At 62.9% G+C, this 14,715-nt stretch overlaps 1 protein-coding gene across 3 annotated transcripts in view; it reads right to left on the bottom strand.

Annotated features, from left to right (window-relative positions):
- CAMK2B (calcium/calmodulin dependent protein kinase II beta) overlaps positions 1 to 14,715 on the bottom strand; it is a 78,948-nt gene that overhangs the window by 31,663 nt on the left and 32,570 nt on the right. For all 3 annotated transcript variants that reach the window (XM_044245750.1, XM_044245751.1, XM_044245752.1), the window contains exon 3: positions 5,104 to 5,163. In XM_044245750.1, coding sequence (XP_044101685.1) covers positions 5,104 to 5,163 — 60 coding nt within the window. The remainder of the gene's footprint in view (positions 1 to 5,103; positions 5,164 to 14,715) is intronic.

The following is a 14,715-nucleotide window of genomic DNA, read 5'->3' as shown; positions in this document are numbered from 1 at the left end:
GGCTCCTGCCCAAGCAGTCGGAGTGTCTGGTCACCAGGGAAGGGCACACGTGCCAACTCCGGGGCCAGCTCCTCTGGCAGCTGCCCTCCCGTTCCTGGCTCTGTAGCTCTGCCTGGCGTCCAGCCTTGTCCCATTCGGCTTCACCCCTCCTGGCCCCATGATCGTGATGTGAGGTCTTCCCGGGTCCCCGGCCTCCGCCAGCTACCTGGGCTCCATCCCCTCTCCCAGGGATGTCACGGAGACTGCCGGGCGCGCAAAGCCAATACTGACCTCCCTCCTGCCCACTGATGCCCTCAGGGTAGCCTAATTCTCCCAGCACCCAGCAGAGCCCCACCCACAGCACCCTCCTTCCAGGACTGTCTGGGAAATCAGTGTGGGGAACAGACGCTCACCCCCTCTAGGTGTTGCCTCCTCGGCCCAGCCGCCTGCCCTGGCACACCAAGCAAGGCAGGCCCAGGGGCCCTGGAGGGACATTCCTGGGGGCCTTCCTCGCCTTCCCTGGGGGATCCCCAGTGGTCCAGGAGGGCTGTGGGAGGCCCCGGCCTCCAGTGCTGGTGGGAGGGGGTCAGGCTCTTAGGCCTGATGGCGGGTCCAACCTCCTCGCCTGGGAGACACGGGGCACCTGGGGGACATGGAGGCTGTGTGCACTTGAACCCTTTTCTTTTAAAAAAAAAAAAAAGAAAAGAAAACATTTTTAACATTTAACAAGCAGTCGCACATTATTTTAACGGTTTAGAAGGAAAGCTATCTAGCATATCCGACTGATTCCTGACAGAGCCGAGGCTACCGAAAGTGACTTGTCGCAAAATTCGCCCAAGTAAAGCAGGACATTTGTGATACCGGGTAGGGCGCGTGGCTACAACACAGTCCCGCGCACTCCCAAGAGGCCAGCCCGGAAGCCCTGTGGGGCCGCCACACAGAGGGCACAGGGGTGCACCCAGGACGCTCCCCTTGCCGGGGCCACAGCTCTTCCAGGGCCTGTCCCTGAGTCCCAGGCCAAGACGTTCTTGGGGGGAGACCCTCCAACTCTCCCAGGCAGCCTCAGGACTGCCCCGGGGATGCCCTTGCTGCCTGCAGCAGGAGGGGCCCGGCCCAGATGCGTAACTTCACCAGCTGCGGGGCTGAGCAGCGGGAGACCGGAGACCCTTCTCCACTGCCCAGGCAGGAAGTCCCCCCATGGCATGTCCTCCATGGTGCCCACCTGCCCAGCTCAGGGGTGAACCACCCAGCAAAGAAGCTCAGTTCCCACCCCAGAAACCAAAGGTGGAGACTTGCCATCACTGAGGCAGGTCCTGAAGAGAAAAGGTCACTGCAAAGGCAGGCTGAGTACAGGTTGTGGGAAGGCTGCTGGGAGACTGGGGAGAGGCTGGGATGAGACTGTGGGAAGCTGGAGGGGAGGCTGGGGAGGTTGAAGGGAGATGGGGGAGGCTGGGGGAGGTTGGGGGAGAACGGAGAGGGGCTAGAAGGAGGCTGGAGAGTGGGGGAGGCTGGGGGAGGTTGGGGGGAGAGTGGGGAGGGCTGGGGGGGTTGGAGGAGGCTGGGGGGACACTGGGTCAGGCATCCCAGACACCCATCCCTACTCCCGTCCCCACAAAAGGCACTGCTGAAACCAGGCCACACAGCTGCGTTCTCTGTGCAGCAGCCCCTTGTCTCTGAGGAGAACCTGCAGCCGCTGGGGAGCGCTCTGCCCGGACGGCGGGTGACAGGTGGCTGGTGATGGGTGGCTGGCCCCGTGGAGCCCGCTCCCAGCATGACAGGTCAACAGAGGCCTCAGGTGCCCGCAGCGGGGCTGGGCCCCCGCTGCGCGGACAGCATCGCTCCCTCCCCTCCCCTGCAGCAGGGCTGCCGCGCGGCCCCCCCAGGCTGGCTCGAGGAGCACGGTGGGCCTGCAGAGCAACCCCCGCCGACCGGCCGGCGACCAGCTGTTCCACTGCTGCGCGTGTCACCAAAGTGGGAGCGCGGGAGCCACACGGGTGCCCACCCTCCGCGCACGGCTGTGTCCACGGCAGCACCGTGTGCAAGGCCGACAGACGACAAGAAGCCACGGGTCCGCTGTTGGGTAAGCGGAGGCCAACCGCGCTCCGTCCACACGGTCGGCTATGACGGAGCCTGGAAAAGCAAGGAAATCCCGTAACTTGCTTCAACAGGGACGGACACTGAGGGCACAACGCTGAGCGGAACGAGCATGGCGAAGGGACCGATGTGTGATCCCACCACCGTGAGGGTCCTCGTGGGACCGACCCACAGACGCAGCGCGGGGCAGTTCCCCTGGCCTGGGTGGCCCGGTGGGAGGTCGTGTTCCCCGGGCACAGACCCTCACCGGGACGACGAGAAGTGCGGACACAGGGAGTGGCAGTGACCACACAACGCTGTGAACACACACACTGCCACCGAACCCCACGTTCAAAGGCGGTCAGAATTCTCGTTCTCCCCCCCTTACCCATCCGGCTCCCTCTGAGTCCCTGTCATTACGCACTCTGGGGACCTCCTGCCACGTGCTAAAGACACGCACGTGGTCCTGATGAGACCCTGGCAACCATGTGAGCCACAGCCTGCAAGCAAACCCCAGACACGCAGGCAAACCTTCATAGACGCAGCTCAGGCCGGTGTCCACACTGCACAGGAGCCCCGGAGCAGCCGCCCGGGGCCAGGCCCAGGCCCGTCCTGCTTTCTCGAGCCCAGCACAGCCATTCTGCATGGATCCCGCAGGCTGCGTACCAGGCCCGAGCCCCCAGCCCCGCAGCTATCGAACCCACAATCAGCACCCATGGGCTGAGCTTTGCTGCCTGTTATGCAGCACGCGTGACTCACATGGGTTAAGAACCACAAAAGCCTGTGGCCTGTGCAGCCCCGCTCGTCACACACAGACCCTGCAGGGGCTCAGAGCCGCAGCAGCCCATCCGCAGGAAGGCTGGGCCCCCGCCGTGACTCTGACCCCGAGCCTCCCCAAGTCCCCTCTGCAGGCCAGGGCTCACTGCGCCTGCCGTCCACCTGTCTCCTCTCTCAGGGCCTCCCAGGGACTCCCTGTGAGGGCCCATCCCCACTTCACAGATGGGGAAATGGAGGTTCCTTCCCGCCCCACGCTCTGAACACAGTTGCTCTGAGAAACAGCTCCTCCCGGCGCCCCTGCCCCGCACCAGTGGGATGAACAACATCCCACTGCCTGTCCCAGGGGCACTGGGGACACTTCTGTCTACAGTGGGGCTGGGAAGACCCAGGCCTGGGAGCAAGGGGACCCCTTCACCTCCCCTAGACCTCTCCCACTACTCCCCAGAGAGCCCCTCCTGAGTATACAGAGAATATTCCTTCTGCACCTCTGTCTCAGCTCTGCCTCCCCATGTTCTAGAATGTTCCTTCTGCACCCCCCATCAGCCCTGCCTGCCCCATGTTCTGGAATGTTCCTTCTGCATCCCCCTCGCCTCGGCTCTCCCTCCCCCGTGTTCTGGAATGTTTCTCTGCAGCCCCCCACAAGCTGCTATGAAGACTCAGGGACTGATACAGCTGACCAGGAAAAACATGGGCCTCCAGGCAGGGCAAGGAGATGTCTTTTGAAGACTGTCACAAACACCCACCCAGAGAACACCGGGGTCCTCCCCTATTGAAAGGGAATTCCTGACCCACTCTTGACTGGTGCTCAGATGATGCAGGGGAGGCGACTGGCAAGGGGCGGCGGTGGGGGTGAGCTAGTGCCTGCTACCGGCCTCCGACGCACAGAGCGCAACAGCAGGGGTGGCGGAGGGTCTGACGGAAGCCCACCGCGGACCCACGCGCTCCCCCCACCCTGCCAGTGAAGAGTGACTGGGATCCTGTGGACGTCGACATCAGAATCACCAGGCTCGCTGGGGAAGGCTCCGGTTCCTGGGCCCACACCAGGCCTCTGAGTCAGGAGCCGGCACGCCAGTGGGCCCAACACACACAGCTTGAGAATCTGCAAGTGCAAGTGCCTGGCCCGGGCCCAGGACTGGAGCTGCCTGCGGGGGGCTGTCTGGAAGTGGGGGTCTGTCTTCACGGCTGCTCCCACAGGTCCTGCAGGGCACAGCCTCAGAGCGGAGCTCCCAGGACTGCCTCTGAGGAGCAGCCCAGGCTTCCTACAGCTTCCTGGGCTCCCCACGGCTGAGGCCCCAGCCTGGGAGTTGGGAGTGGCATGTACCTCCCCGCAGGCCAGGGGCTCCAGAAGTGACCAAGCCACCCCACCTGTCGTTCCTTTTAAACAGAGTCCCGGGCTCTGTCCTGGCCCAACGGAGCTGGAATCATGGCAGGAGGGGCCCCGAGCCCACCCTGACCAGCTCCCTGGGTGCTCCCAGGGCAGCAAACCCACTGGCCCCTCTGTGCTTCCCAGCTGCTTCGCACAGGGGGCTCCTTGGAAGTCCCTCCAGGGCCAGAGGGGGGGCCGGGCAGGCAGGTGGACACACACACCTGCTCCCTGGGGCAGAAGGCAGGGACCACCCCCGAGCCACCAGGGTGGGGGGTGGGGCACGGGGCTGAGTGCAGGTTGAGCGGCCCAGGAGGCCCAAGCTGACTTCCAGGGTCCTGTGGGTGCACAAGGAGGTGATCTGGGCTTTCAGAAAAAGGGTCACCATCCTTGAGGCCATGGCCCCAGGCTCCCCAGGCTCTATACCCCCAGGGCACAGTGGCAATGACCAGCAGGGGACAACGGTAGCCCTCCAGAGCGAGCCCTCAGACCTCAGGCCAGGATGGCGCTTGGCGTGGCCTTTGAGGTTTTTGGTTCCCAAACGTTTTTCTTCTTAACTGGACTGTCTTGCAGCTTTTCTGCAGTCAAATGCTCTACCACTGAGCTATACCCCCTCTTGCGGCTTTTCTGAAACCACACAATGTTTCTGCCAGGAATCCAGCTGGGAGTTAGAGTGATGGGCCGGGACCCATCTAGGCAGAGATGCACAGGCAGCTGCCCAGAACCCCCAGGGCCCCTGGAGGTCAGAAGAGAGAACCACTGCCAGGTGCCGGAGGATGGGACACTTCTATGGAGAAAGCAAAGGAGGCCTCTGGGTGTCCCTCTGTAGTGTAATCTCCGGGACAGAAAGGCCGCTGGCCAGGGGGCAGAAAGATGGCATCCCTGCCCCCACGCCCAAGACGGCAGCTCACCGATGTTGGAATGCTTCAGAAGACGGCAGATCCGAGCCTCTCTCTCCAGTTTCTGGTGATCTGTGGACAGAGAGCAACACAGTGTGACCCCCCCTGTGCCCCAGCAGCCAGTAACCCCTCCATGCCCAGCACTTCCAAGACCAGTGGTTGCCAGACACACTCCCAGCCCGGGGAGGTGCCCACTGCCTCCTTCCACACGTACCGGCCAACCGCCCAGAGACCCTGGCTGGCAGCACCAGGGCAGGAAGAGGCTGCCAAGTGTTCGCCTCGAGAGGCCCACGGAGGCAGAGGTGGGGAGCCCCAGGCGGTTCAGGAAGAGAAAATGCTGCACATGTCATGGCAGAGCTGATGGCGCCAATCTATCCTTCACCGTGTCCTGATTCCAGACTCCCTGGAGCCTCCTGCTGAAGCCTAGCGTGTCCGCCAGTGGCTGTGGGGCCGGCAAAACGTGGCTGTCGCTGGGCAGGGCCCCGGCCAGCAGGGTCCCGGGAGCCCTCCTAGCATCCCCGCCCCCTCGAGGCCAGCGCTTCTGTTCCAGAGGCTGGCTCTCTGAGGACTGAACCACTTACCAGAAACGTCTATTCCAGACAATCAGGGTAGCAGGAAGATTTTAAAATTTAATGGAGACCTTAAGAGCAAAATACTGGAAAAACCCTCCTTTCTGTTGACTAGAGAAGGCACAACGAAGGTGGTTATGGCCGCACAACAGCACGCGGCCTTTGGCAACAGCAGCACCGCAGCCCCCAACACAGGCTGGGGGACAAGCCGCTCACAGAGGGAGACCCAAAACGCGCTTTCGTTCAGAGGTCAGCACACACAGGTGGCCAGGCACACACTGTGGCCAGACCGTCAAGAGAGGCAGGGGGTTCCCCACTCAGGACAGCAGCTGCTGCAGGGTGGGATGCGCCCGGGGCGGGGCACCAGGGGTCCTGAGCCCCTCAGAGCAAGGGTGTGGGGCACAGGGCGCTGCGCCGGTAGGTGCATACCACAGGCCCATCCCAGCGTATGCAGCAGCCTTTGCCGGGTACAACAAAGAGACTCCGCACCCTCCCCACACCTGCTGGTCCCCGGCCCGGCCTGGGCTTGGGGGCAACAGACCCGAGCACCAGAAGGCCCTTCTGCAGGAAGGGAGCCTGCTGCCACATCTGTGGTGGGCTCTCCTGGGGCCGCATGCCAGTGCTGGGCTCAGACAGACTTGTGAACACACCTGTGCTTCTCCTGAGCGGGAATGTCACGCCTGCACACAGGACTCTCTCTGGGATACCTCCGGTCCAGCTGGCCCTCCCACCTCCCAGCATGGAAGCCCCCGGAAACACTAAGCCCCCCACCTGTGTGGCCAGGCGCCCTGGCACTGGGAGGGCTCTGGCAGGACAGCAGGTGGGCACTGGCCAGAGGGCCTGAGCCTCACCCCACCCCGCGCTCCCTCCCCTGCACCCCCGGCGCAGCACGCCCACATGCCACCCCATCCCCTCTGCGGCGGGAGCTGAGCCCAGCAGAAGGATACAGCAGTGTTTGTGACAGCGGGCACTGGGGGTGGGTCCGAGCATCACCGTCCAGAAGGACGAGTCCAGCACAATTGCGACAGAACACACACAGCCCCCATAGGATGAAACTCAGGACAGACGACGCAAGACGCGGCTGAGGGGCCACATCTCATCTCCCATCTTCGTGGGAAGGGGCTGTCGCCACGGCCAGGACCAGCCCTGCAGGTGCAATGGGGGCAACCACAGCCTCACTTTTTTGTTCCCAGGGCTTTCTCTTAAGTGACTACTCTGAACGGTTTTCAAATCTAGAGAAAGTTGCACAGACACTACCATGTCCTCAGAAAAAGCACTTCCGCATAATCTGCCCTTCCGTACGCACAAACTTTTCTGAGCGTCTGAGAGAAGCCCCAAGGTCCCCATCCTCCTACCAGGCGACAGCCCGGGAACGTATCCTGATAGCGAGGGCGTTCTAGGGCATGACCTCAGTGCAGAACATCGAACGCGCTACAGAACGGGAACCAACCCGTCCGCGTTCCCATTTTGTCAACCATCCCAGGACCGTCAGAGCCGCCTCCCCAGCGTGTGGATGACACGGGGAAGCCCGCCCGTGTGTGGACCAGGGCGGAGGCAGGGAAAGCTCTCAGGGGGGTCAGGCGGAGGGAGCCGGGGTCATTTTCATATATAAAGACAGGAGGAAAATGAACGTGGGAATCCCCTTTTCAGAAATACGCAACTGGAGAGACTGTCTTTTCCTCCTGAAAGCTGTCCCTGAGGGCGCAGCCCCATCTCCAGGACTGGCCGACTCCCAAGTGCGCAGTGGGAGAGAAGGAGAGCCTAGCGGATGGGCCGCATGCCGGTACCCACCTGTGGCCCCAGCAGCTCACTGACCTTCCGGGCGGGCTGTCCCCCTCGCCGTCAGGCCAGCCGCATGGGGTGAGGAGAGGCTCTGACACGAAGTCACAACAGGCATGTGAGAGCACGCACCCCACCCCCAGACCGGGACCGCGTTTCCCCCTAATAACCAGAAGAATGGAATCATTAAACAATATATTACTTTTTTCTTTACATTTCCCGCCAACTTGCAAACAATCTCGTGTTCCTTTTATGATGAGGCAAAATATTGTATTTAAAAAAAAGGGTCGCCTGGGTGGCGCAGTTGGTTGAACAACTGCCTCCGGCTCAGGGCGTGATCCTGGAGTCCCGGGATCGAGTCCCACATCAGGCTCCCAGCTCCATGGGGAGTCTGCTTCGCTCTCTGACCTTCTCCTCGCTCATTCTCTCTCTCACTGTCTCTCTCTCTCAAATAAATAAAATAAAATCTTTAAAAAAAAAGGGTCTGATCCCGTTTCCAACGAGCACAAAGCCACTGATTAATGAGGACATGTCCCAAAAACCTGCCACAGCGACATCTGCCTGGGAAGTACTCATCTAAGCTGACACCCCTGAGCCAGGACGGGACAGGACGGGGTCGGGAGGCTGTCCCCGCTCACGGAGTCAGAGCTCATCTAAGCTGACACCCCTGAGCCAGGACAGGATGGGACGGGAGGCTGTCCCCACACACGGAGTCAGTGCTCCACTTTGCCCTCAGGCTTAGATCCCTTCCCACAGCGGTGCCCCAGTTATTCCTTAACTTCTGCATGAAGAACCCCATTGTGGTCACGGTGAAGTGAGTCAAATATAACCGAGTCTGGTCCACAAGGAGCACGTCCCAGCCCTAAACGCTCATCTGGACCAAGAAGGGTGCCCCCAGCCCATTCCATTCCCCAGCGGGCAGCAGCGCCCCTGACCGGCCCCGGGAACTCACCACACCTACTCACGGCTGCACCCACCTCCTTCTTGGGGCTCTGGCCGCGGGACCTCAGACACCATGGCAGTGATCACTGAACAGGCCTGGGGCAGAATGCAGCTGAAACGCTGCCCACCCTGCCCAGGGCTCACCAGCACCCCAGGGCCTCCAGCCCAGCACCCTTCCTAGCCGCGTCCTGTGCAATTACATCCTGGCTGGGGGGCAGCAGGCTACCCCGGGGCCTCACCAGGCACCTGCCAGTGCTGGAGGGCTACGAAGTCTGAGCAACCAGGCCAGCTGACAATGGCCACAACGCTCAGAAGAGCCCTTCCGCAGCTGTGGCCAGCTGCCCCATGTGTCTGGGGCACCCAGAGTTGCCCTTGGCCCAGCACCTGCCGCTTGGGGCCCCAGTGCCCCAGTTAGTGTGTTGGTACGGAATGCTGGCACATGTCACAGGACGCATATAGTGCCTGTGCTAAGGTCGACAGAGCCCCAAGAATCTGGCCTGACACCCCACATGTCCCGGCCCCATAGGGCAGCCTCCTCTCCCCAGTCTCTCATGTCAGGCCCAGCCTGCATTCCTTCCACATGCACCGGCCCCAGGGAGGGCACCCTTGCGGCCTTCCATGGATGAGCCTGAGAGTGACAGGGGACAGGATGGGGACAGGAGTGGGGGTCCCAGGAAATGAGGGCAAACTTGCTCATAGAGAGGAGGTCCCTCTGCCCCCTTCCCTCCTGAAGACCTGCGGGAGGCCAGCACGGACTGTGTCCAGGGACCCCAGGCCCGCACGCAGGTCCAGGCCACACGGAGCAGGTGCAGCCATGCTGTGAGCCCCAGGGACAGAAGAGGTGGAGGGCCTCATGTGGCCCTGCAGGAGCCTCAAGGGGGCCCCCCACACCAGAGAGGTTTTGGAGGAACATGCCCTCACGGGGGACAGACACGACTGTCACAGTGCTTGGGGACTCCCGAGTTCAACCATCTCCTCAATGCTCAGACACCCTGCACAAGCCCGTGGCCACTGGAGATGCCTCTCGCACATGTGACACGTTTGCACACCTGTGCCCATGAGGACCAGATTTTTGTTCTCCAACCAGAGAGAAAGGGTTACAGATAAGACCAGCATTCACTTACAACCCACGACAGAGTGCGTCCAACGCAGCAAAACAAAACCACAGCTATGACCCCACTGCCACCTGCGAGATCCAGCCGCGTGCACGCGTGAGGTTGCCACCAGCAGCCCGCGGCCTGCACCGCCAGGAAACCCTCCTGGGTTTCCATCACCACATCTGTGCCAGGTCCGCCCTGCGCCCTCGGTGTTCCCCAGGCTCAGAGGCTGGGGGCCAGGAAAGGGGGGCAGCAGCAGAGCCCTGCACACCCTCCATGGGGCAGCAGCTGCCAGACCTCAGGAGCCCCTTGTGAGCAGGAGGAGGCAGGGGCTGCTCCAGGGCCAAGCCAGGAGGGCGATGGGCAGGAGCCCCCAAGGGGCAGGAAGGGACAGGTGCCTGCCACACGAGGCCACACATGGGAGCCATCTGCTCCACTACACAGCAGGCCTCACCCTCATTCCAGTAACGCCCCGAGAAATGGCCAGCTCCACACAGCAAGTGCCCCCAGGCAGGGTCTCCCCCAGGCAGGGCCTCCCAGCCCGAGAAATGGCCAGCTCCACACAGCAAGTGCCCCCAGGCAGGGTCTCCCCCAGGCAGGGCCTCCCAGCCAGAGTCTCCCCCAGGCAGGGTCTTCCCCTGGCAGGGCCCCACCAGGGAGGGCCTCCAAGGCAGGGTTTCCCCCAGGCAGAGTTTCCCTCAGGCAGGGCCTCTTCAGGTGGGGCCCCCCAGGCCAAGCCAGGAAGCTGAGGGAGGTGAGAGGCTGTACCCACAAGTGGGAGAGGATGCCTGTGGCTCCTGCCGCACTCAGTGTGACTGGCAGTCCCAGAAAAGGAAGCAGGTGCACAGAAGTACTTGGTCCCCAAGGCCAGGACGCGACCCCAGACCGTGGGCTCCTCACGGCCCCTCAGGGATGTGGCCCGCAAAGCCCTGACACCCGTCCCCCCCCCGCCCCCACCTGCTCCCCGGCTGTGGGTGACTCAGAGTAGAGATGGGGCAGTGCCAGGAGAAGGGGGACAGGAGGGACGTGCGTGGGCGCCTGGCCCCTCGCCAGCTGCCAGGAGCAGCAGCAGAGCTGTCACTGGCAGAAGGACGCCCGCGAGGCACTGGTGTGGGCGGAGGAGGGATGGGAGGGGGAGACGGCCCACCTGGCAGGAGGAGCTGCAAGCCGTCCCCCCACCACACGCCAAGGTTTGGCCTGAGGCAAGTGAGCCACCTCTTGGGAAAACCAGCAGTCGTGCTGGATGGAATATGAAATCCCACACAAGAGCCCACACAGCCTGGCAGGCAGCAGGGGCTGAGAGGGCAGCCACTGGACCCCCAAGGACCCCTGGGATGGGACAGGCAGGCTGTGTTCACTGGGGAGCCCCGCCAGCACCAGGGCCACCATCAGCTCCCCCACCCTGTCTGCAGGATGACCCAGAGATGCAGGGATGGCAGAGGGCTCGGGCCTGGGGCAGGGAGACTAGGACACATCAGGAAGCCAGCCAAGGTCACAGGCCATGGCGGCTGCTGCCCAGCATGGCCTACCAAGTCCAGCAGCTCCTGGACAGACAGACAAAGCCCGTGGGGATCAGTGTCAAGGTCAGGCCCCTGCCCAGAGTCACCATCCACTTCCGCATGGACGTACATGAGTGCCCACCATGGCCCCAGGACAGGACGGGCAGCCCTCGGGCTGCGGGATTTGGGAGTGTGTGTGTGTGCCCTGGTCCCAGAAGCAGACATGGACCAGCACTGGAGGGTCTGGTGGCACAGAGGGGCGGGCAAAGCCATGGGAAGCCGGACACATTCCCCAGCCATGGGGGCCACAACCAGCCAGAGACAGAGCACCCCCCAGGAGAAGGCCAGGTGCTGACCGCCTCAGGGGACTTGGGGGAGCCGGCCCCCTCGTCCCATCCTGCATTCAGCTGTGGGCTCCACAGGGCCTGGGCTGCCTGGGCTCCTGTTCCCTCCAAGATAAACCAGCCGGGAAGCTGAACCAGGATCATGGAGCTGGGGGACTGCCCATGTTCCAACCTCCGGTGGACGTGGGGACCCTGGAGCAGCCAAGCCTCGCTCTGAGTCTGTTTCCCACATGCAGAAAGGGTGGGGGGATTCCAGGGAGAGGACTCGACAGACGCGAGACCCCAGCCCCTTGTCCTGGCCCCACCTCCGTCTCCCCACTCCCAGCCTGCCTTGCAGAGCTGGGCACCTGGCCTGTTTTCCTGCTTCCCTCCTCCAGCCCCATGCCACAAGCTGCTTGAGACCCCGGCAGGTGTCCTCGATCCAATCGCTGGGTGTTTTCAGCAGCACCGCACACAGATGAGAACCCGCTGCCTCAGCTGACCCACCGCACTGGGCCCTGAGACATCACTCAGAGGTCCCTCCCCTCCTTCCCACCCATATACGTGCCTGAACCATCACATGGCAAGAGAGAGCCTTCTAGAATCCTAGGAGGCTCACAGATATCCACATTACCTATCGCCCCAGGCCCGCGCCATCCAGCATCACCCCTGTAACTCTCATATTCCCAAATTCTCAAAACCTCCAGGGAAAGGGACAGAGCCAGCCCCCTTGTGGCTGAGCCGCAGGATGCCCTGGACACTTACACCTGCAGGGTCGTGAGGAGCGGGAGGGGGGTGGCTTGGGGAGGGAGTGGGTCAGGGAAGACACTCATTCGAGGTGGGGGATCCCACCTTGGCTCTGTCCGGCTGAGCCAAAACAGCATCGGGTTTTGGCACAAGGCTGCTGGCCGCCGGGAAGAGACCACTCTCAGGAAGGACGTCCCTGAGTCGGAGCTTCCACAGCTCGAGTCTGCAGATAGGGCTCACAGGGAGACTCCAGGGGCAGCTCGGGGTCCTGCTGGGTCACCTGGGACCAGCACCTGCCGCGCGTTCAGCACAGGCCCCGAAGTTGCCAAGGGCTCCTACAAGGTAGGGCTGTGATGACCCTCGCCCCAGCTCTGAGATGGGGGGTGGGGCCCAGGGAGGCTGGGGGGAGCGGGGCTGCGCTGCCACCAGCCCGGGCCCACGTGTAGGCAGCCATGGGGGGAGGCCCCCACCGGCCCACGGTGCTTCCGTGGGGCACCCCGTCCTGCTCTGGGCACCCCAGGGTGCCGGCAGAGCAAGGAAGATGAAAAGATCCCCCGCGCGGACTTCTGTGAGTTTTATTTCAAAAAGGCAACTTGGCAACCAGCAATTACTGCGCCCACCCCACAGGGGTGTCTGTGCCATCCTGCAGCTGCCACAGGGACAAAGACAGCCACCAGGCCCTCCCCCCACAGCACACCCAGGCCTCTGAGCTGTGTGCAGGCCCCGTGGGGCTGGGGGATAGCTGGGCCCCCAGCGCCCTCCCTCTCCGCCCTCAGCTGGCCTCCCCTGGATGGAGGCCTTCCTCGCTCCCCCCTCGGGCCCACAGCCATCACCCAAAACAAGGTGCAATTCAGCTCAGAAACGGGACCCACATGTGAGGCCCCTGCTGTGCAGCCCCCTCGCCCAGGGCAACCTGCCTCCCAGGGCAAGTGCCCTGGCCCCAAAGCCTCTCCCCAGGCACACCAGGTGCAGGAGGGCTGACCTACCCCGTGCCAGAGAGCAATCATTCAGAGACACTGACCACATCCCACGGTGGAGACCGGGGACTCCACTCTCTAGTCACTCCGATGCCTGCCTCCCACAGCCCAGGCTGCTCCCGTGTCCCCAAGTACACCCCACAGGCCTGCGTGACATGCAGCCCTTCCCGGGCTCTGAGCCTGGGCAGCGTAGGCAGCTGTCTCAGCTGTGCAGCATCTGGGTCCTGGGCTGGGTCATGTCTGCAACCACAGGGCAGGACTCCCAACCTCCCTGGTGGTGACTGTCCTCTGGAATCCTCTGTCTCGTCAGCTGTCAGATGGGACACAGCCACCTTCCAGGACAGGAGGGTGTGGTGACGGGATATCCCGGGACTGCCTCCTCTTCCACTTCGTCTCTAGCCCTGGTATCACAGGTCCTACTGGGTAAGGTACCATCCCAGCCCACCCCCGGTGGCAACCTCGACGCAGCCTCAGCAGCACAGCCTGCCCATGCTCCTGGCGCTGAGCAGAGACTCTACGCCTTCCTTACAGTCTGGGCACAGCCCCAGACAGCGCAGGGCTCACCCCCACAGTCCTACTCAGAGATGACACCCTGGCCCCCCAACACCCCCAGGACTGGCCGAGCCAGAGGGCTGGGGCCAGAACCCCGGTCCTCGGACCTAGAACTGCCCCTCTGAGCCTGCATCCACCTCTGGGGGGCTCCGGGTGCATGTGGGGATGGGCAGAGGTGCTGGGAAGGGTCCCTTCAGATTTCGGGAAGGACAAGGCACAGGAGTTCACGGACATTCCCTCCTAATGACGTTCCCAATCATCCCGGGCCAGTCCACCTTCCAGGGGACCACTGCCCCTTCACCCCTGGTGCCCCCCACGACCTAGTGGGGTGGGAGGCACCACGGCCACCTGAGCCCCAGAAGGGGGAACACCAACACTGCTCAGACCCCAGCCCCTGGGACGGACTCCGCCTTCACAAATGCCACTGCGCTCCAGAGTCACCCGGACCCCAGAGGTCGTGCTCTGCACCTCACCTGTGAGCCCACCAAGACCCCCACTGGCCTGGCCTTTGCCTCTTCTCTGCCCTCGTCCTGGACCCACCCCCACCATTTTCAGAAGTTTCAACTTAGCCGATCTGGTTCATGAATTAACCACGAGAACCCATTCTTCCAACAGCACAACACAAAATGCCCAGCTGAATTCGGGTTCCCGATCACAACAAAAACTTCTTGTGTCAGACACACCGCGACACCCCTTCTAGCGTAATGCATGGCCTATTCCGTTTGCGCCTGATTTGTACTCAGGTTTCCCTCACCGTCTGTCCGAAACCCACAGTACCTGCTCCATCTGCTGGCGCCTCGGTCCCCCTCCTCCAACCCGGGAGTGAGGGTCCCCAGACAGGACCTGAGAGCCAGGGCCGGGGAGCAGGAGGGCACAGAGGGAGAGGCCCCCATTCCCACGCTCTCCAAATCCCCGCAGGACCCCTCCCACCGTCCAGGGTCCCCTGGAACCCCCATATGAGGGCCAAGTGGACTAAAAGTTGGTTGGGGGTCTGGGACACGCTTACTCTAAAAAATTATAGTTTATCTGGAATTGGGACCCACTGACACTGTAAGACCCTAGCTCAGCCCCAGGGGGCGCTGTGAGCGCCCAGGGAGGAGCCCCGGAGTGCCCCGGTCAGTCGGTCAGTCGGTCAGTCA

The sequence above is a fragment of the Neovison vison genome, chromosome 4 (assembly GCF_020171115.1).
Source record: "Neovison vison isolate M4711 chromosome 4, ASM_NN_V1, whole genome shotgun sequence".
Classification (NCBI taxonomy): Eukaryota; Metazoa; Chordata; class Mammalia; order Carnivora; family Mustelidae; genus Neogale; species Neogale vison.
Note: the sequence above shows the minus strand (reverse complement) of the source record. Positions and strands in the feature narration are given on the sequence as shown.